This window comes from Ascaphus truei, chromosome 12 (genome assembly GCF_040206685.1).
Source record: "Ascaphus truei isolate aAscTru1 chromosome 12, aAscTru1.hap1, whole genome shotgun sequence".
NCBI lineage: Eukaryota > Metazoa > Chordata > Amphibia > Anura > Ascaphidae > Ascaphus > Ascaphus truei.
Genome location: NC_134494.1, coordinates 25,225,053 through 25,248,964, shown reverse-complemented (window position 1 = coordinate 25,248,964; position 23,912 = coordinate 25,225,053). Strand labels below are relative to the sequence as shown.

The 23,912-nt window shown below is 44.7% G+C and overlaps 1 protein-coding gene across 4 annotated transcripts in view; it reads left to right on the top strand.

Moving 5' to 3' along the window:
• SCUBE2 (signal peptide, CUB domain and EGF like domain containing 2) overlaps nt 1-23,912 on the top strand; it is a 94,697-nt gene that overhangs the window by 30,497 nt on the left and 40,288 nt on the right. For all 4 annotated transcript variants that reach the window (XM_075567063.1, XM_075567064.1, XM_075567062.1 and 1 more), the window contains exons 6-10: nt 8,731-8,847; nt 9,192-9,266; nt 14,780-14,896; nt 16,448-16,570; nt 18,440-18,556. In XM_075567063.1, coding sequence (XP_075423178.1) covers nt 8,731-8,847; nt 9,192-9,266; nt 14,780-14,896; nt 16,448-16,570; nt 18,440-18,556 — 549 coding nt within the window. The remainder of the gene's footprint in view (nt 1-8,730; nt 8,848-9,191; nt 9,267-14,779; nt 14,897-16,447; nt 16,571-18,439; nt 18,557-23,912) is intronic.

Genomic DNA, 23,912 nt, shown 5'->3' with positions numbered 1-23,912 from the left:
ATGTATGGAACCAAATCAATATGGTCCTTAAGCAGATTTTTTTTATTTTATTTTTTTGCCATGTATCTTTATTAAGACCAGAACATCGTGTTGACTATCGAATTGACCAGAGATCTCAGATATTCCAATATAAATCCATACAGTTAGACCCCGGAAGGCATCAACCAGCATGAAGTTGAGGGTGAAAGACTTCAGGGAATGAGTCCAGGCCCTGACAGGGTTAATTATACTGCTGGCTTGCTATACAGGCAGTCCTCGTTTTACAACGCTTCGTTTTACAACGGATGGCTTATCCAACGCTATGCAATGCATACACATGTTCATTTTTACAACGCCAAAACGGCTTATCCAACTCTCTTACGACGCTTTGCAACGTTGTTTATGTGTATGTGTGTATATATATATATATACACAAATACACAAACAACGTTGCAAAGCGTCGTAAGGGCGTATATATAATATTATATTATACTATATTATATTAACCTATAATATTATATTATACTATATAATATATTATTTATTATGTTATATTATGTTATATTATGTTATATTATATATATAATACAGTATATACACAATATAATTTATGTGTGTGCTGCATATCTTATTGCCTGCGTAAAATATTTGGTGTATTTTAGTGTTAAACATGCCTTCAGGAACGGAACCTTTCATTTAAACAGTGTTCCTATGGGAAAACGTGTTTCGCTTTACAACGTTTCGCTATCCAACGCCATTTTGAGTAACGCATTGTGTCGGATAACCGAGGACTGCCTGTATTAGGAATATGTTGTGCCTTTCACCCACTTATCCCCCCAATGTCTACTTGCACAAACCCTTTTTATTGTACCTAGCCCCCTGGGATTTTCCCATACCAAGTACGGCTTCTTAAGATCTCGCCATGTTTGGTTGATGGATGTCAGACTTCATCATTATTTAATTTTTTGTTTAGTACTAATAATGTAAATAGCACTGTCCAGTAAAGATATACCACTATTTTACAGAGCAAAACAATATATTACAATAATAAAAGCAGAACATATACATGTGTAGGGAGGAAGGAACTCTTGCCTGAAGAGCTTACAAGCTAAGCCTAAATGTGCAACTTAAACGTGTCTCTTACCTGTCTAGCAAATAAAAATACCACTTGTGAGCACATCCGCATGTCTCAGCCAGGTCTGCAACCCTGCCTTTCCCCATTATCTCTTAGCATACAATGCTTCCTCCGCAGCCAGGAATTCTGGGTAATGAAATGCAAATGAGCACTCACAGTGTGTCACCTGCCTAGAAAATACACCCACCTAGAAAAAAAATAAGCAATGACTTTTTTTTATTTTGAATAGTAATTATCTCTGGGCAAGAACCTTTTTTACCCCGTATAACAGTATGTGTTCTTGCATGTGGCTCAGCAGTTAAGTTACCACCCTTTGAAGTGGGAAAACTTTGTTACATCTCACTGACCTTTTGGAGAGTTTTATCTCACTGTGTCTCATGTAATCTCGCTGTGTCTCATGTACCAACATTTAGATTGTAAGCTCTTCGGGGCTGGGATCTGTGCCGACAAATTTAAAATAAAATAGTATGTTATGTGGCAGTCTTCTGCCCCCAATGTATGTGTTGTGGAATATTTCAATAATTATTCGGCGGCTGTTAGCAATATATGGTAGAAACCTTACTGGTGTACTTCCAAAACATAGGCATTCGGAAAGCTTACTCTGCAAAAAAAATAATACATATGTATACGGGCTTGAAAAGTTGTATCTACCTGCACCGTTCCGGCATATGAACCCACTCGTCCACCCCGAGTGCCAGTACAGGGATGGCCCGCCGCAAGACCTACTCGGATTCAGATCGGTGAATCACCGTTCTCTTTCCCCGAGAGCGGCGCCCACACAATGACTTGCATGGCAGTACGCAAGGCATTATGGGGTGCAACTTTGGAAAGCGAGCATGGATCGGTCGCCCTGCCCCCCCCCCCCTCACCCACCTCCCCTCACCCACCTCCCCCTCACCCACCCCAAGAGGTTTTGCAGCAACAACACAAAGTCACCACCACTTTTCCACCCGTTGCGGGTCAGTGGACGATGGGGTTGTTGTGACCCCGGATAAAGTAGAATAACAATATTACCGTAGAGGAAATGAGTCATTGACACACACACACAACAGTTAAGAGACAATGAGATCTAAACAAGGGTTTATTTTCATGCTGACGATAATTCTCCCTTTAAGAAAACTGGCAGGGAAATCTCTGTGTCCTAGGGGGAAAGATGGCGAAGTTAAATAAACAAGCGTCTTTGTGGCTGGAATGGGTTTTTGATCAGGTTGGAGAAGAGAGTTCAGAGAGAAGGGTGAGTCTCGGGTTTCACCAATGTTTAGTTATCCCTAATGAAGGTAAGGCAGATCATTAGGGAGTTAGTCTGTCCCAGGCTTTGGCTAGGTTGTAGTACAGACCCATTTGCTGTACTCCACTCTTTCAGAAAATGTGTGGGGAGTGTTACTGTCAAAACACTAATGTCATGTGATTCCCTTAAAGCAAACACTTACTGCTGAGAGCTAAAACTAATGAGGTACTTGTAGTATCCAACATATGGGGGCTGTAGAATAAAGCCTCTGATCTGACTTTCCGAGTCCCCAAGCGGAGTACTTGCAGATGGAGTTCTGCGAACGTCACTCGGAGCATGTGTGGTTTACAACAGAGGTTGAAGTGTGGTGGTTCTAGAGCAGAGGTGGCCAACTCCAGTCCTCAATGGCCACCAACAGGCCAGTTTTTAAGGATATCCCTGCTTCAGCGCAAGTGGCTCAGTCACTGATTGAGCCACCTGTGCTGACGCAGGGATATCCTTGAAACCTGACCTGTTGGTGGCCCTCGAGGACTGGAGTAGGCCGCCCTTGTACTTAGAGGGTACAGAGAGTACTAGTTTCCCTGATGTTTTTGTTCTAAAACTATTTAATGGTTTTTTTTTTTGTGTGCAAGTCAATTGTTTTTTATTTTATTTTTAAATTGACATTTAATTATTTATTTTTTAATAGATGTGTTTAACGAAACTTTTTTTTGCAAAGGTCTGCAGCTTCTTTTTCTCCCCTCAAACTCAAAAGTTCCCCTAGTTTGTTAAAAGAAAACCTGAAAGAAAAAAAAATGAGATCAAATGGATCCGAGGATGCCCTTCTTCCTTGGCTGATATTTCACGTTTTTCGCTCAGATTGCTCCAAAGCTCGTTTTTTTTTTAAATTTTCGAACGAACTTCGAAGTTCGAATTTCAAACCCACAAACCTGCCCCAATCCTCACTAGCAGAGCCGCAGACCGGTTTCCCGTGTCCCAGGACTAGAGTTTCGACCGGGGCCCACTCCCATGTCGCTGGCCTTGCAAGCCCCCCCATTTTATACCCCCTCGCAAGCCCCCTCCTCTCTCACACCTCCTTGCGAGCCCCTTCCTCTCCCCATGTATTTTCCCCCTCTGTCTCTCACTCTTCCCCCCTCTCTAAGTCAATTACTCTTCCCCTCACTCCACCCTCTTCCACCCCCTCTCTCCTCTCACACTCTCCCTCCTCCGTTATCGCTTAATTACCCCCTTCTCACACACACACACATTGCTCCCACATACAATACACCCTCACCCACACAAAATACAATACAATACCCCCTCCCCCAAAATACAATACTCCCCCCCACACACAAAATACAATAACCCACACACACCAAATATAATACCCCCCCCCACACAATACAATAGCCCCCTCCACCAAAATACAATAACCGTCGGCACACACAACATACAATACTCCCCCCTCACACACACACACACACACACACACACACACACACACACACACACACACACACACACAATACAAGACCCCCCGCCCCCCTCTAGTGCCTTAGCTCTCCCCAGCTGCTGCTTGGCCTCTGTCCCACGCCGGGCCTCTCTCCCGCCGGAAGCTGGGTCTGTCCTGGAGAGAGGCCTGGACTGGCAGAGACGGGGCCCGCAGCAGCTGGGGAGAGATGGCGGCCGGAAACCAGAGGCCCGGCAGCTGTATGCAGAAGTTGGGCCTTGCCGGGCCCAACTTACAGTGCCGGCCGAGCCGCCCCGCAGCCGCCGGGCCCTGCTCACTAGAAATATTTCTTGACTATTCTGTTTCTACACTGATATTTGCAGTGGTATTGGGTCAGATCTCCAGCTTTGAGAGGCTCTTAAAGATAATCTTGCTGTGGGTGAGATATGGTGAGATTTGTATATACAGTAAATCCACTAGTCTCTCAGGATATCACAGGCAACTTACTGAGCTCATTGTATACTGTATGGTGACTACGGGCAACTATATTGCTCTTTCCTTATTGCATATTGCTGCTTACTCCCACTGGTGAAAGTAGATTTTTATTCTTATAGGTACCCACCACTCCGCCTTGTCGCCCTGTGTGCCCCCCTCCACTTGTTCACGACTCCTCGCTCCCATCCCCCTCCTCCCGCCCCACCACCTCTCTCCATGTATGTCTCTCCCCCTGGCTGTCTTACTCTTTCCGCTTCTCTTCCTCCCTCCCTCTCACCCCCCCTTCACTCTTCTTCCCCACCTGCCCCTTCTCACTCACCCACCTGCTCCCTGTCCTCACACTCTCCCCCTCCCTCTTCGCTAACACTCAATGACCCCCTCTCACTCAATCCTGCTGCCTCAATACCCCACCTCACACTCATTCTCCACTCCCACATACACAATTACATACAACCTCCCCCCGATACCCATACAATCCCCCCCCACAGTAACACTTCCAAACAATACACACGCTTCTATCCCTCACAATATACACGATATAATATCACCCATACAATGCAATACCTCCCACAATATAATACTCCCGCACACACACAATATACACATTACCCACTTCCCGCATAAAATACAAACAATAATACTCACACGCTTATCTTGGGGAAGTTGGGCCCAGCTCCCAGCGTGCACTGGTGGGAGACAGAGGCCCGCAGCAGCTGGACAGAACTATAAAAGATAGTAGAGTGGCGCCAATCCTACTGACAAAGTGCAATAATTAATTTAAGTCCTGCAGCTGGTGTCCCAGGAGGTTATTCAAACTCCTCCTTATGTGTAGTATTGTAGAAAATAAAGTTGTCCTCCAGCGCGTGGTCTTATTGCTCTTTTTCTTCCGTATATGAAAAAACAACACAAAAACACACCACAAACAAGTGGTATAATAGGCGTCGACAATAAATATTCTTATCTATAGAGAAGTAGAGAACTTAACACTTGCCTGTGTGTTTGTTCCCGTAGTGTGTGCTCCTCTATGTTCTTTCGGCTGTTACCTTAAAAAGTGGAGAGAGACGCATAGCATAATATTGTTTTATTGGAAAAAATTACAAATTATGGTAAAATACACTTACAAACAACCAACCACATGAATTGTGGTGGTTTCTGTTGCTGCAAATGTCCTTTAATAGTAGCTCTTTATGGAGGTGCTTTTCCGTCACCCGTTTTCCAACTCCTGACAGTCAGTTTGTGTCCACGGAAATGAGGGGCTTCCCCAGACTCGGACGGATGAGGAGAGGCACAACAGACTGTGCACCTCGTCCGTCCGAGTCTGGGGAAGCCCCTCATTTCCGTGGACACAAACTGACTGTCAGGAGTTGGAAAACGGGTGACGGCAAAGCACCTCCATAAAGAGCTACTATTAAAGGACATTTGCAGCAACAGAAACCACCACAATTCATGTGGTTGGTTGTTTGTAAGTGTATTTTACCATAATTTGTAATTTTTTCCAATAAAACAGTATTATGCTATGCGTCTCTCTACACTTTTTAAGGTAACAGCAGAAAGAACATAGAGGAGTATACACCACGGGAACAAACACACAGGCAAGTGTTAAGTTCTCTACTTCTCTATAGATAAGAATATTTATTGTCGACGCCTATTATACCACTTGTTTGTGGTGTGTTTTTGTGTTGTTTTTTCATATACGGAAGAAAAAGAGCAATAAGACCACGCGCTGGAGGACAACTTTATTTTCTACAGCTGGAGAAAACTCCCTGACTCTCTGCGCCTCCCTCCCTGCATTTCCTGCATCTCCCTGAGGTCTCGCCCTGTCTCTCTGCGCCTCCCTCCCTGCATCTCCCTGAGGTCTCGCCCTGTCTCTCTGTGCCTCCCTCCCGGCATTTCCCTGCATCTCCCTGATGTCTCTCCCTGTCTCTGCGCCTCCCTCCCTGCATCTCCCGGAGGTCTCTCCCTGTCTCCGCGCCTCCCTGCATCTCCGAGGTCTCTCCCTGTCTCCGCGCCTCCCTGCATCTCCGAGGTCTCTCCCTATCTCCGCGCCTTCCTCCCTGCATCTATCTGAGGTCTCTCCCTATCTCCGCGCCTCCCTCCCTGCATCTATCTGGTCTCTCCCTGTCTCCACGCCTTCCTGCATTTCCCTGAGGTCTCTCCCTGTCTCCGCGCCTCACTCCCTGCATTTCCCTGCATCTGCCTGAGGTCTCTCCCTGTCTCCGCGCCTCCCTCCCTACATCTCAGAGGTCTCTCCCTGTCTCTGCGCCTCCCTCCCTACATCTCCATGCATCTATCTGAGGTCTCTCCCTGTCTCTGCGCCTCCCTCCCTACATCTCCCTGCATCTATCTGAGGTCTCTCCCTGTCTCCGCGCCTCCCTCCCTGCATTTCCCTGTGTGTAGCCCTTCAACTGCAGGGGACTCTCAAAATCCCGGCACTTCTGACACCATATGTTGCAGGGTACATGCAACCACACACGTGGGTTCTCTTGATAAGGCTTCTTTATTGAGCCTTAAAAACATACAGCACACAAAACAAAATAGCTTCTCTTCAGCATACAAAAACAAAATAGCTTCTCTTCAGCAGACAAAAACAAAATAGCTTCTCTTCAGCATAGAAAACAAGGCAGCTTCTCTTCAGCATGCAGGACACAGACAGTTCATCACACATGTACTTTGAAAAACAGATCTTATAGCAGTAATCTCTTCAGTATTTCAGTCCTGTCTCCTGACCAGCTAGCTTGCATGTGTGTGCAGCCTGGGGTTTTTAAAACACCTTGATTATGCAGCTGGGGTCAGACTAATTAAGCAGCCCTTCTCAACTGAAACTTAACCTCATCACTGCTGCACTGCAAGCCTAAACATAGGTTTGCCAGGTATATGGCTGGTGACGTTCATTCACCCTGTCACATCCCCCTTCACCTAAATAAACTTTGCAGATTATCCTTCACATAAAAGAAAATGTTACGTTCAATAATACAGTGTATAGGAATCGGTGTCAAACATTAACTATTCCTATTCAGTTCTTATTTATAAGTATCATTTTTGTCTGCAGTGTTGAATTGATTTAGGTATCTGATTGATTAATGATTGTTTGGATAACGGCTAAGTAGATAAAAATGTATTTAGGCAAATTCTTACTTTTGATGTCTAAGTATCGTAGTCTCTAAACGTGTATTGTGTAAATCTTAAAGATTATATACATACATATTAATATCACATTTTATTTAATTTATAAAATGTTTTACCAGGAAGTAATACATTGAGAGTTACCTCTCGTTTTCAAGTATGTCCTGGGCACAGAGTTATGATGACAGATACATGGTTACAAATACATAGTTACATTAAGTGAGCAAGGTTATACATTATATACACATTGTGACACAGAATGTGTCAATAGGTTTTTTACCTGCTTAGCATCAAAGTTACTTTCACAGAAGTTGTATTTTCCTTTTAATTGGCATCAAATATCCTTTTTAAGGGTTTGTTCACTATAATCCAAAGCTATTTTTGGTAAAAAAAAAAAACACAAAAAACATTAACATCAAATGTCTTGAACAACCGCTTCAGACTCTACTACATTTCTCCCTTAGTGTGGTTACTTGTGTAAAGAGTTGGCCAACATGAGAAGTTAGGGGTACACACGAAGGCATATAGTTTAATGTCCAACATATTGTCATCTATATTTCCATCAATTTTTCCATCCTGCTCACTTTGACATACCTCTCTTTCATCAGGTTCTCTAACAAATACAAGTTATCTGTGTCAAGGTCGTTGTTAAATGCAAAGGATAATGTATAATTGATCGTACCTACTGTGTGTACATTGTTTTAACTCTGTCAGCAGGGTGACTTAGGCAGCGGTGCGCAAACTGGGGGACGCGCCCCCCCAGGGGGGGTGGGAGATTTATCTGGGGGGGGGCGCAGGCGGTTGCAGAGGCCCCACTCTCTTCCCCAAGGCATTTGATTTAATGCTGGGGGATCGCGTGAGGCCTCTGAAACACTCCATTTACCTTGATTCAGCCGGCTGTGTGACGCGTCGCCGTGGCAATGTGGCGTCACATGATGCCGCGGGACCATGTGGTGTCACATGACCTGTCGCCATGACAACGCGGCATCAAATGACGCCGCGGGGCCATGGTGTGATGTCACATGACCTCCGCACGCCGGGAAGCATGGTAGTGGGTGGGCGCGAGAACCAGAGGCGCGAGAACCAGTGGGTCAGGCAGGGGGGGTGGGCGCAGCGCGAATAGTTTTCGCACCCCTTTCTTATGGAACTCCATTTCTGTAATGTCTTGAATGTGAGTCCTCCCCTCCTCATATTTGTTGGCTGAATTTTTATTTATTTTTTCACTCTTAGTAAGCCAAGATTTGCAGACTTGTCTTATAACATCCTAACCACCCACACTTGGGATCGATCACATTCAGTGAATACGGACCCATGGTGACACATCTGATATTTTATTTCCAGTGACCTGTAACCATGGAAACGGAGGATGCCAGCACGCATGCAATGATACTGATAATGGGCCTGTTTGTGGATGTCATCCTAAGTACACACTACACTCTGATGGGAAAACCTGTATTGGTCAGTATACATGATGAGTATATTCACTTTCTTAGGTATATGCCACACAGTTATAATAGGAGTTATGCTGATTACGCTGTCTTAAAAGGATTATAGGTTCATGTCCATAGGCCACCCGCAAATGGCTTTATCTTTCTTGCTGTGCCTGGCATATTGATTATAAAATCTAGTACTCCTAGCCACAGATCTACAAACGGGTGCTAAGCACTAGCACACCTCTACTCTCAGAACATGAATGGGAGTAAAGGCTTAGCACCCGTTTGTGGATCTGGGACATAGTCGCTACTGGGTTTGTCCAATGGCGACCCAACCATTAGTTTATTTCTCTTCTTTTACACTATCAGAGAAAGATGAACCTGAGAACAACTCCAGCTCAGTAACCGACATGGACAAGAGAGTGAAACGGCGGCTACTCATGGGTAAGAGGGAAAGTCCTTTTAGAACGTAGAAGAGTTCCCTTTTTGTGTTCGACGTGTCCTAGAAATAGTGTCTGCGCCTGATTTCTAGAAGCTAAGGCAGTTTGAGCAAACGTTGCAGACACAATTTTTAATAAGTAGTCTATGGCAGGGGTGCTCAACTCCAGTCCTCAAGAGCCCCCGAACAGATCAGGTTATAAGGATATCCCCACTTCAGCACAGGTGGCTCAATCAGAGGCTCAAGTCAAAGACTGAGCCACCTGTGCTGATGCAGGGACTGATTGAGCCACCTGTGCTGAAGCTGGGATATCCTTCAAACCTGATCTGTTGGGGGGTCTTGAGGACTGGAGTTGGTCCCCCCTGATCTATGGTATTGTTCAATACGCTGCAAAGGTTTCACGTGATGGTGGAGAATTCAGCTCTATTCAAATGAATGGAATCTTCTCCAGCTCTGGAATGCAGCTTCACAGTGTATTGAATAAGGAAAGATGGGCCAAGACAATTTTGTAGCAACATTGACCCAAAGAGAAGCATTTTCATTTGGCATGCCTTGGCGTCAGTGTATTAACATGGTTTTTCCTCATGTGTGTTAGCTTATGATTTGCGGTAGGTCAGAAGTAAGGGAGGAGTTACATAATACACATTGTCACGGGGGACCAGGACTATCACACCCGGGATCAACTCGCCAGACAGTAACACAAGAGTTTATCAAATTAATTTATTGGAAAGAGAAATATCCACAACTATACATATAAATCAGATAACACATACCCAACGGGGGAAAACTGGGGATACCCTGCAGGAGTTTGCAGGGACCTCCTTGCAGAGATGTTCCCTGGTTCTTCTTCCCTGCAGTGCCCTCTGGAACAGGACTCCAGGCCTGGCTCCAGCACTGGCATTGCCACCGCAGCTACAATCCCCACTGGTACTGTACATCAAACTTGAGCTGCAGCTACAAACCCAAGCTAACAGCTACTGCTAACTTCAGTCTAACTAGGGGTCTCTCTCCCCCACCTTTTTATACACTAACCCACAACATCGCAACATTTAGGGCCAGGTGCTGTCAACGTGCCCCAGCCCCTGATTGGTGGGTTGAAGTGCAACATAGCATTAGTTACATGATAAATGTTACAGGGAAAAGGTCACAGACAGTTTTTGCAAAATTTCTCCTGCAAACAAAATTAACCCCTGGTCCCCGAGATGCTGGAACCAGGCTAAGACATAGTACATAGCTATACATACACAACATAATACAACTTGACTTTTATTAAACGCTGTCACATGTACCCCTACCGTCACACACACATTGTCATGAGATTTATCAACTAGTAAACCTCTGCCAGATCTGAGAGAACTCAACAGCAAGCTTGTTATAAATATAGAGAATGACGCTTGGAGCAGAAAATAGTGCAGTACTGTATTTAATCTGATATTCCTAAATATATACTTGCAGGCATGCCAACATAAACTGAAGGGGAAACTGATATACGTGAAATATATTGTTTGAATGAAATAGCGTCAACTTGAAGTAAATGTATCATGTTCTTTATCTCGGAACTCTGTCATGTATTTGAAAGTTCTGTAACGTGAAGTTAGAAACGATGGACGCTGCGAGGAGAGGAAGCATGAGGCCGCGTAATAACGAAAAGAAATCCTTCTATTACGTAAAGGCGCAATTTTAAAAACAGAAGAAAAGAAAGTTGAGCGTACTACACACTGGCACAATCCCTTTCCTGTCGCTGTGTTTTTTGCAGGCAGAGACGTTTTGTTGCTGAGAAATTAGTCATTTACAGTAGGTTGCTAGCAAAATTAAAAATAGCTTCTGGGGTCACCAGTTGAAAGCAGCAATGTCATCTCCCGTTTGGGGTAATCTACATTAAATTACACAATGTCTATGGCCCCCCGAAACTTGCTATGAATCATAGTAACAAAACGGCAACTCCCCCTTTTTTTTTTTATTAGAACTGTAACATTTTAAAGATATAAATGTTTAATAAAGGAAGTTGCCATTTTACTGATGTAATTTATAGGGGAAAAAAGTTGTAAAAGACGATAAACAATATTTTTGGAAGAAGTGCTTTACATTTTAAGCAGCAGCTTGCCTTTTATAAAGCTAGGACTGTGTTGGAGAGACATGTAAACCTGACAATTGTATTCCTAAAAAGAACAGTATACTATACCCTAGCTCGGTGTTTCTCAGCCAGGGCGCTGGAGAACGCTGGTGTGCGGTGACCCTCTGCCAAAGGTGCTGTGGCGCCAGGTTAAAATCGTTAGCTGGCTGCTAAGCGGGCACCTCCGGTCAGGGGTGTAGCTATAGCCCGGGCAAAGCCTGGGGGCCCGCTCTCCCCCTGTAGAGACAGGCAGGGGGAAATGGTATGGGGCGGCAGCGACAGACCCCTGGTGTTAAAGGATAAGCCGGTAGAAGAATCAACACTTGTTGCAGAGCAGGACCGCAGGTGAGGAGTGCACCCCAGCGGTCGGACCCGGAAGTCTTTCTTACTTCTGGTGTCTGCCGCTAGAGCGCGCTCCTCACCTTGTGCTGTCCTGCTCTGCCTCAAGTGCTGATTCTTCTACCGGCGTATCCTTTAACACCGGTTGGCCGCCGCATACTAATCACACCCCACCTGTCTCCATTACCACTGGTAGGCATAGAGGAGGAGGGGGGGGGAGATCTGATTATGATGAGGGGTAGATATGATGATGATGATGATGATGATGAGGGGGAGAGCTGATGATGATGAGGGGGAGAGCTGATGATGATGAGGGGCAGAGCTGATGATGATGTGGGGGAGAGCTGATGATGATGAGAGGGAGAGCTGATGATGATGAGGGGCAGAGCTGATGATGATGAGGGGCAGAGCTGATGATGATGAGAGAGAGAGGTGATGATGTGGGGAGAGCTGATGATGATGATGATGCTGGTAGGGAGAGCTGATGATGTGGGGAGAGCTGATGATGAGAGGGAGAGCTGATGACGTGGGGAGAGCTGATGATGATGATGATGCTGAGGGGGAGAGCTGATTATGTGGGGAGAGCTGATGATGATGCTGATGCTGAGGGGGAGAGCTGATGATGTGGGGAGAGCTGCTGCTGATGATGAGGGGGAGAGCTGATGATGTGGGGAGAACTGATGATGATGATGAGGGGGAGAGCTGATGATGTGGGGAGAGCTAATGATGATGGTGATGATGATGAGGGGGAGATGATGATGGGGAGAGCAGAGGAGAGACGAGCAGGGATGATGAGAGAGATGATCAGGTAGAGGATGGGAGAGGAAAAAAAATTGCAGTCAGTTTTAATATTAATGGGGCCCTGAAAAAATGTTTGCCCGGGGGCCGGCGCATATCGATCTACACCACTGACTCCGGTGCTGCCTGGAAATGTAGTGGCTGCGATCCACGTCCTCTCTCAGCCCAGCACAGAGGAGAGTGAGGAGCCTCTACATCTGCAGACAGAGCATGATGCGCTCCCACTGAGCAGCTGACATGTTTGAGGTGTGTGGGAAGATGGGAGGGAAGAGAGAAAGAGTGAGGGCCCTGTGTGGGGAGGAGAGTGTGATGGCTTTGTGTGTGGGGAGGAGAGTGTGATGGCTTTGTGTGTGGGGAGGAGAGTGTGATGGCTTTGTGTGTGGGGTGTGTGATGTCTTTGTGTGTGGGGAGGAGAGTGTGATGGCTTTGTGTGTAGGGTGTGTGTGATGGCTTTGTGTGTGGGGAGGAGAGTGTGATGGCTTTGTGTGTAGGGTGTGTGTGATGGCTTTGTGTGTGGCGTATGTGTGATGACTTTGTGTGTGGGGTGTGTGATGACTTTGTGTGTGGGGTATGTGTGATGACTTTGTGTGTGGGGTATGTGTGATGGTTTGTGTGGGCAGGAGAGTGGGATAGCTTTGTTTGTGTGTATGGTATGTGTGAAGGCTTTGTGTATGGGGAGGAGAGTGTGATGACTTTGTGTGTGGGGTGTGTGATGGTTTGTGTGGGCAGGAGAGTGGGATAGCTTTGTTTGTGTGTGGGGGGGCTGATCTTTGTGTGGGGAGGAGAGCGGTTATTGCTTTTGGGTGGGCTGGGGGAAGGTGTGTGATGTAAGAAAGGAGGGAAGGGGAGTGAGTGTGGTGTTTATGATTGGGAAAGAGGGTGAGTGTGCTGTGCAAGCCGGGGGGATATATGTGCAGTGTGTTGTGCAAGCAGGGGGGTATATGTGCAGTGTGCTGTGCAAGCAGGGGGGATATATGTGCAGTGTGTTGAGTAAAAGGGGAGTATGATGTATGAGGGTGAATATGGAATGTGCAGGAGGAGGGTGGGCGAGTATGGGGGATGTGTGCGTAGGAAAAGGAGGGGATGGCTAAGGTCTGAACAGCAAGGGTGCTGTAGGGGAATACAATGTGTCAGGAGTGGCAGTAAGGGGATGTAATGTGGCAGTAAGGGGGATACAATGTGTCAGGAGTGGCAGTAAGGGGGATACAATGTGTCAGTAGAGGCGGTAGGGAATACAATGTATCAGGAGTGGCAGTAAGGGGGTGTAATGTGGCAGTAGAGGCAGTAAGGGGGATACAATGTGTTAGGAGTGACAGTAAGGGGGATACAATGTATCAGGAGTGACAGTAAGTGGGGTACAATGTGTCAGGGGTGACAGTAAGGGGGTACAATGTATCAGGAGTGACAGTAAGGGGGATACAATGTGTCAGTAGAGGCGGTAAGGGGGATACAATGTGTCAGGAGTGGCAGTAAGGGGGGTACAATGTGTCAGGAGTGACAGTAAGGGGGACACAATGTCAGTAGAGGCGGTAAGGGATACAATGTATCAGGAATGGCAGTAAGGGGGATACAACGTGTAAGGGGGTTACAATGTGTCAGGAGTGACAGTAAGGGGGATACAATGTGTCAGTCGAAGCGGTAAGGGGCATACAATGTGTCAGTAGAGGGGTAAGGGGGGTACAATGTGTTAGGAGTGACAGTAAGGGGGATACAATGTGTCAGGAGTGACAGTAAGGGGGATACAATGTGTCTGTAGTGTGGTTTCTACAATACACAGCTTTGCACGTATTTATTTCTTTTTATATAAAATAAATATTATAATTATGTTTTCTGAACTTTACCTCGTGGCATAATTTGAGTATTTATCCATATTTTAACAAATTTTCCTTTGATTTCAACATGAACAATAAATCATTTGTACTGATATCAGGGATCACGTCACATTTACAGACCCTTTCTTTGGCAAAAGAAATGCTCATCAAATATATATATATTCTGCTTATTATTGATCAGTTATGGGCTATCAGAGTTTTTATCACTAGAGGAAGAATTGTCCCAAATGCTGACGAAAATATAGTTTATCACGGGTTTTGTTAAATATTAATCCGAATGTACATCTGATGAAACATTATTATTGCTAATATAAAGATTCGACCAGCATTATAGCTCTTATGAAAGAAAAATCACCTTGAGCGCGTGAATATTTTGAGATGTTAAACTGGATCAGTGAAGTACCAACATCTTCTCCTGTGTGTGTTTGCCTTCCAGAAACATGTGCAGTTAATAATGGGGGGTGTGATCGCACCTGCAGAGACACATCAACAGGTGTTCGTTGCAGCTGTCCTGTTGGATTTACACTACAGTTTGATGGGAAAACTTGCAAGGGTAAGATATGCCATAGTGAGGACACCGTTTATACACCTTCTGGGCTTTACTCCGTTAATGGGCATCTGTTAGCTTTGTCTTGTCATTCACCCACCAAACGCTTTGACATGCTCAATACAAATGTAGGGCTTCACAATCTGAAGATAGGGTGACCCACAATGACTCCCAGAATCCTTTGCTCCTCTTGTGGTTGCATATATGCAGCTTTTGGGGCCCCATCTACTTGCCTGGGTCGGGCTTTGTCTTTATCATTCTAATTAATAATAATAATAATAACTTTATTTCATATAGCGCTTTTCTCCCAATGGAACTCAAAGCGCGTCACAATTACAGTGTAGTGCGCGGTACGTGGCATTGTACATAGGATTTTTACAGACATAACCCCTGCCCCGGTGATCTTACAATCTGTGAGGCACAGGGAGATCAAGTGACTTGCCCAAGGTCAGATGGATGTGAAATAATATTTGTGGGTTTCAATAAAGAAGTCCTTCATTCAGAATTGTTTGCAGGCATTTAGTATCTGTTCATGTACGCCTGCAAATGTGCTACTAAAATTGTCTGCAGGCCTCGAATTAAAAAATATATACTTTTGGCCATTTTTCAAAATCGTACATTTCATGGTAATTTTTTTTTGTTTTTGTTACTTGATTGCAACGGTGTTGCATCACAGCTTTTCTAAAAGTGTCAACCTTCAATATAGATCGGAGTTGCAAGATAGTAAAAGCGCTCAGCCACATGACACATTCTCTGCCGTGTATAGTGGTTGTTTCATACATCAGGAACTGTTTCATTGCTTTCCAATGGAAGCCAGAAAGTCGATCCTCAAGCAGAAGGAAACAGATCCAAAGAGGGATTTTACTTTGACACATCCGAACAATATACAGCTCAACCCCCTTATAACGCTGTGCTTGGGGTCCAAAGAATCACATCGCGTTATAAGTTGATCTTGATAGAAATAATGTACAATTGTATGCATTGTACAATAAAGTATTTAAGACACCAATAATCGTGTTGTAAAGTATTCAAACATGCAAAGATTGGGAGCCACCCTTACATCGCGTTATAAGCGGATTCGCGTTGTAACGGATTGCGTTATAACAGGGTTGAGCTGTAGTTGGATTTCACCAAATGTGTGATCATAATCAGTGGTCGACAAATCACCAAAAAATCTACTCGCCGAACAAAAAAATCTACTCGCCACCTAGTACCAAACGTGTGCTGCTTGGGCCAATAGGAGCTCGCCACGATGTTAAATCCACTCGCCCGGGGCGAGCAAATGTATAGGTTTGTCGAACACTGATCATAATAACTAATAGAGATGATCGGCTAAAAATAATATATGTATATACATGGTATCCACACAAAAAGAGGCTTGTTGTATTTACTTGTAGAGGAGTTCCATGCCTCTTTTTGTGTGGATACCCTGTATATGTACAGCTGGCTACGTGGGACTGGCACCTTTCATTTCCACTTTGCAGTAAACTCTCGGGAAAACGTTTCTTTTACGGTGAAAGGAAATCTGACCGGTTTGTGTTCTCTGTTTTGATTCAGATATTGACGAATGCCAGATCAGCAATGGAGGATGCGACCACTCCTGCAGAAACACAGTGGGCAGTTTTGATTGTAGCTGCAAAACGGGCTTCAAATTGTTAACAGATGAGAAGTCTTGCCAAGGTATATCGCTAATTACTCGTGTCTCAAATAATGATTGAGAGGTGGGAGATAATGAGCAGATATGCGACGCTCATTGTAGCCCCTACTAAATCTGTCTCTCCTGCGCTCAAAGGTAATGAACAACTGTGCAAAGGATGTGCCTGTAAAGTGCTTTGCGATGTATATAATACTAGTCTAAAAGGTTCCCTTGTGTAGCAAAGCACATAAGGAGTCATTTAGAAAAGGCCTCATGGAGACCCAACCTGGACGCTGACACACTAGCGCCATTTTGCATTGCATCCAGTTCTAATGGAGACCCAACCTGGAAGCTGACACACTTGCGCCATGTTGCATTGCATCCATTTCTAATGGAGACCCAGTCTGGAAGCTGACACACTAGCGCCATTTTGTATTGCATGCATTTCTAATGGAGGCCCAGTCTGGAAGCTGACACACTAGCGCCATTTTGTATTGCATCCATTTCTAATGGAGACCCAGTCTGGAAGCTGACACACTAGCGCCATTTTGTATTGCATGCATTTCTAATGGAGACCCAGACTGGAAGCTGACACACGTGCACCATTTTGTATTGCATCCATTTCTAATGGAGACCCAGACTGGAAGCTGACACACTAGCGCCATTTTGTATTGCATCCATTTCTAGAAACATAGAATTTGATGGCAGATAAAAACCACTCGGACCCTATTTGATTTCTTGTATATTGAGTATAGCCTTGTATCTACCCCACGCATTTTTTTTATTCCCTTACTGTATTCACCCCTACAACCTCGAACCTAGAAACAATTTGGGATCCCAGAATATGAAAGGATTATACAAATTGAGCAGTTATTTAGTAGGTGTACAAATATTTCTGAACTAGCACAGACAGAACCCGGATAAGAACTCCGTATCAGATACAGAAGTCTACTTTTACAAATAAACGATGATAATAGTATTGATTTGCCAAGGGACTTTTGCAGAAATGTGAGCTAAAATAGAGGCATTTTTTGTGTTAATGTATTAAGACACTTTACTTCAAATGTGCACCCATTGCAACGCTCATAGACAGTTCCCATTGGAGTTCAGGATCATAAGGCCAACTGAGCGGGATTTTGGAGTTGTGGACGAAAATAAATATACAGGTAGTCCTCGCTTTCCAACGTTTTGCTTTCCGTTAGATGCGGTTTCCGACGGCGCATAATGCAGTCTAAAAACTCACTATCCGCCGCGGTTTTCGCGCATCTGACTTAAACCAGCGCCGATTAACATGGGTCCCGCTTTCCGACTGTCTCGTCTCCGATGCGGGTTTGCGGACGCATTGTGTGAAGCGAGGACTATATATATATATATATATATATATATATATATATATATATATATATATATATATATATATATATATATATATATATATATATATATATATATATATATATATATATACCTACATATATATATACCTACACCTACAGTATATATATGGGTCAACACTGACTTAGAAGAGGGAGGGGCTGATTCTATAAACTCTGACGGTAAGATCAGCTGAACACTCCCATTGATTTGAATGGGCATTTTCTGTAATTGGCCGATTTGGCTTACGTTGGTTCCACAACCTGTTCTCCAGGGTTCACAGAGTGTGTTAATGTCACGTATTGATATAGTTTTGCATTTATACCCTATTCTGCAAATAGAGGTGTCAGCAAAGACACCTTTTCCAGTAATCACAGTGCTGTACAGTATATGGGGACCAGTGATTGAGAAGTGCTGGGTTACACTCTCCTAACCTACCTGGAATATGAATTCCAGTTCATCTCTGGGCATCGCGAGTTTGTTTTTGCTGGTGAATGACAGGAAGATCTAATAGAATGCATTCTTGTTACAAATTACAGACATTGACGAGTGCTCTTTTGAGCGAACATGTGACCACACCTGCATCAACCACCCAGGATCCTTTGAGTGCACATGTGACAAAGGTTACAGTCTGTATGGCTTAACACACTGTGGAGGTAAGCAAAGCCTGTGCGTGTTCTGCACATTCATAAGCAAAACACTTAGTCATGATCCCAAACCACCCAAATATTCAACTGGTGGACTTAAATGCTGTTGGTGAAATATTAATGCGGTGTTTGCAGAAAATACTCTTTTTAATCATACGAACACGTATAAAGTTGTTATTATGATGCATCATTTCACTGTAAAAAATACCCAAACTTGTATTTTTCCATTGGGTTTTTGTCTCCTTTGGCTGTGAATATGCTGTATGATTGTGCCGTGCCAACAACGTACTCATGCTTTTTCTATTGTTTGGGTTGCCCTATAATGCATTGCAAAGCTCTGGATAACAGAAACCTACGAATTATACATTTGTAATATAACCGTGGCTCGCTACATTGGCTGCACTTCTGTAGCGAATGCATTGCCGCTTTAAAATGTGTATTGACCCTGATTGCAGATAAAGGATCATATCGGGTAGTTTTAATAAGAAAGTAGTAGGGCCACAAATATAGTCCTTTTTAGGGTTCTCAATAAGCTAGAGCCACTTCTGCTGCTCCCTCCCTGAGCCTCGCTGAAACAGTATCATAACCGTGGTCTTCTGAGTAGATCTGTGCTTTACTATTTTTATCTGTCTCCATTAAATATGTTTGCATAGCAGCTCGTACAGTGGGTCTATTATAACAGATATGAACTGTACATTTCACTTTTAGGTGGCAAGTCATCAGTTCCTATGAATGAAGGGAATGCTTTTTTCAGGCTGACACGTACCTTCTAGACATATGCAATCTTCAGCCTTGACTTTCGTACTTGGCAGGGCTGTGATTTAAACCCACCAAGAGAAGACATAGTTAAACAGAAAGCAGTATGGTTAGGGGAAGTGGTTATGACACATAGGCTAGGAAGGAGGTAAAGCAGGGAGCTGCTTTTATTAAACTCATTTGCTGCCATCAGGGCAACACTTGGACAAAGCAGAAAAAAACAAAAAAAACCTCTAGACATATAATAATACAGCTACACGTAGTTGTTATATATTTATAAGCAGAAAGCATAAAATTGTGTATAGTCTATTGCATATGTTGTTGCAATGTTAGGCTTTTTTGAATACTTGAAAAGTATATATATATATATATATATATATATATATATATATATATATATACAGCTTGCATGGGGTCCATATAATGTGACCACATTATAACGAGGATCGTGGGGGTGGGAGAAAATGGCTGCCGTGATCAGGGTTTCCGGTCAGCCATCATGCGCGGGGGGGGGGCCTCCGCTTCATCCATCACCTCCTGAGCAGATCAGCAGAGAGAATCAGTCTCTGTGGAGTCAGGGATAACGCTACAGCCATGTAAATATTAAATTCTGTGTGACAGCCAAGGGGTTAACCAAGAAAAAAGGAGGTGTTCCACGTGTCCCAGTAATCAGACAATGAAGTTGGTCCGATTTGTTCTCAGGACAGGTCCCCAATGTAAGGGAATGGGTTACCTCGGGCTCAGTATCTCTGGCATTAGTGTGTCTGTCTGTCTGTCTGTCTTCGTGTGTGCCCGTTAGCAATAAAGCATTTAAAAAAAAAACCTTGGAAATGTTCTAAATCTGGAGCCACGCTCACACCGCGTTATAACCGGATCCACATTGTAGCAGATCGTCCTATAACGGGGTTGAGCTATATATATAATATATATATATAGACACACAGTATATGTATGTATAAACTCATCTTCGAGCCACTGCTAGATTGTAAGGAATCCACTACTGGCTTTGACTATAGCCTTGCAGACCTGTGCAGTTGCAAGCTTCCTCTGGCAATCTATGGCACATGTGCTGCCTCTCATTGCAGCTTCTGCCCTGTGCTCTTTCATTGGAGGAATTCTCACACACCCTCCTCCTGTGATTGGATCTCCGCCCTTTATATCATGGGCGTTGGCACTGAACCAGTGCCGAGCATAACCATTCCTACCTCTATGTTACTGTCTCTGCCACAAACCACCCCAGGCCTCTCTCCTAGCGTTCTTACCTTCCAAGTTCCTGAGTATCCAGAGGCCTGTTCCTGGACGTCCGTGCTGAAGCGTTGTTGCCAGCACTGGTACCTGCTGCATTCCCTCCTAGCAGTGGCTACCCTTCCTTTCCTGCGGCCTGCTGCTATCTCCTTGCAGTGGCCTGCCCTGGACGTCTGTGCTGAAGCGGTGTTGCCAGCACTGGTACCTGCTGCATTCCCTCCTAGCAGTGGCTACCCTTCCTTTCCTGCGGCCTGCTGCTATCCTCTTGCAGTGGCCTGCCTTGGACTTCTGCACTGAAGCGTTGGTTCTTCCCGACGCTGCCCTGCGGTGAACTTCGGCCAGCCTGCTGTCTCCTCCTGCTGAGATTGGCGTCATGGACCGAGGCCGCTCCTCGCGCAGAAGCCGCTCACACGCTGAAGCGGGGAACTCCTGACTTCCTGTTGCCGAACTCCTGCTTCATTAACGACGATGCTGCCTTCTCCAATCCTGACCCTGCGATGTACGACTACGAACTGCGCACTCCGGATCAGTCTGCGTGGACTAAGGTCGGGGTTTATATAACCCCACCTCAGCCCCGCGGTCCGGTCCCGGTTTGTGGCGAGCATCGGCGTAACATAGATGAAGGCCTCCCGATGATCTTGCAGGTGCATCCGATGCAAGCTTTTCTTCTCCGTGTGTTCATCCTCCCACCTTACTTTTGATCGTGTTGGTCTTTTGAGACCCCTTGGCATCCAGTCGATTTCCATCATTGTCCAAAGGTTGTCATTTTCTCTCTGGTTGTGTCCTGCCCACTGTAATTTTAATTTCTTCACACGTGTGATGCAGTCACTCAATTTTTTTTTTATTGCTTTCAAATCCATTCATGATTGTTCCTGTTTCCTCAGGTAATACCCAGCATACATCTCTCCATACTTCTTCTATGAGTTTTCTGAAGCTTCTGAACTATCTTTACATTTTGGGTCCAAGTTTCACATACATAAGTGAGCACAGGTAGAATACACGGGTAAAACACTTTCATCTTGAGACGCAGTGGAAGTTTCCCTTGAAAGATTGTCTTATTTCTTCCAAATCCACGCCATCCCATAGGCACTTACCTTCTTGCCGCCCTGGCCACCTCCTCTTGCAGCATCCCGGCATCACGTGGCCACGCGTAGTCCATGACAACGGGATATCATGTTGTCATGGCAACGCATTGCCATGTGACGTTGCGACGCTGCAAGAGGAGGTAAGAGCCCAACGCTCTTCCCCGGCAATGAGTTTAATTGTTGTGGGGAAGAGAACGGGTCTTCTGTAACTGCAGAACCGCCCCCCCCGGGAATTTGCTACCCTCCCCTGATTTTGCCGCCTTAGGCCTATGTCTAAATACGGGCCAGATTCCATCTTCATTCTCCTATTGATTTCATTCAAAAGGTACCCATGCATTATTTGCTGGCCAAGGTAGACATAGTCTTTGACTTCTTCTAGTTCTGTTCCATCTATTTTGATTTTTGCAGAGTTGACACCTTTGTTGAGCCTGACTTTGGTCTTGCGGAGACTCATATGGGAGGCGCACTTTATTACTCTCTACGGCACGTTCCCTGGTTTGTTGCTGGAGGTCTTCCGGACTTGTTTGCAAAAATATTATATGTAAAAATTCAGAAACAACACATTAACAATGGCGGATACGTTATTACATGGCTGCATTTGATTAATTATGTTGCCAGCAAACTGCCCCCTTCAGGGCACTATTCAGTAAGCTGCGATAACGTGATCCGGCGCTATCACACGAAAAAGGCACATTAAAGCTGCAGTTCAAGCTGCCGTTTAAAAAAAAAAAAAATTCCCATTCAATATGTGCATCAATACGATCTCACACTGACAAGTGATTAGCTAAGCTGCAGATCGATCCCTTCTCCTGTAATTGCTTGCTCGGGGCTATTTAATTCAGTTCTTGCACAGCATTGTGGCAATGTATTCCTGGAATATGATTGACTGAGAAGTTACTAGATACAATTGGTTCACTGCTAGAGAGAGGGCGGGGCTCAAGAGCCAGAGCCTATCAGAAGGGAACTTTGGAAATGCTTCCTACATTAGAAACATTAAAAATGTCTTTAAAACATTCTTTTTATTTTATTTTTTTAAATGCTACAAGTATTTTCTCATAGTACAGAACTGATCTATTTAAACACACACACACACACGTAGGATATTGCTTGAACTGCAGCTTTAAAGTCAATGGGTATTTTCGTGCACTATCGCTGAGTTGGCTCTATCACAGGTTACTGAATAAGGACCTTCACCTCTGTGCCAAGAGTGACCATCTCTAGTCCTCAAGGGCCACCAACAGGTCAGGTTATCAATGACTGAGCCACTGATTGACACACCTGTGCTGAAGCAGGGATATCCTTAAAACCTGACCTGTTGGTGGCCCTTGAGGACTGTGGCCGCCCCTGCTCTAATGCAGTGGTGCGCAAAATGAGGGGCACGTCCTCCAGGGGGGTGGCGCACGACTGTCTGTGGGGGGGGGCGGGGTTTACAGGCCCCGAGCGCTTCCGGAAGGCGCTTAAATTAAGTGCCCGGGAAGCGACGAAGGCCTCTGTAAACCTGACTTACCTCGGCTCCGGCGGCTTCTTAGACGCGTCGCCATGGCAACGTGCCGTCATGCCGCCGGAGCCGAGGTAAGCGGGCGTGGGGCGCGGAGAGAGGGGAACCGCCTGCAGGGAGTGCAAGGAAAAAAGTTTGCGCCCCCTGCTCTAATGTGTTGCTGCCTCAACAGAACTCAATTGGTTAAATGATCACATTACTAATATTATCTTATTGAAGTAATGAAGTCAGGGGTGCCTAATGCTACATCCAATTGACAAAACATATAAAGTAATAAGTATAAAGTTTAAATACTTCATAATAGTAATAATTACTTGTTTTTTTAGTTAAACCCTTTGGCCAAAGCGTCTTATGCCTGCATACCACGTCAAGGTAAACCAAAATTATAACCAAAATTACCCCTCCCCACCTTTTCAACTTGGGAGGTTCTAGCATTTTGCTAAATGGACAGGACTCACTGCAGTTGCTTCCCCTCTTACAGAGGTAAAAGGAAGGGTTCACAGTTTTAGTGTTAGGATCTGTATTTGGTTATTATACCTTGACGTGGTATGCAGGCTTATGACGCTTTGGCCAAAGGGTTTTACTAAATAACCAAGTAAATATTATTATTATTATTATTATCATTGAAGTATTTAAACTTCATACTTATTACTTTATATGTTTTGTCAATTGGATGTAGCATTGGGCACCCCTGTCTTTTGTTTGTATACATTGGCCACGCTCAGTAGCACTCTTATTGACATATATATATATATATATACATATATGTAACGGGTTTTCC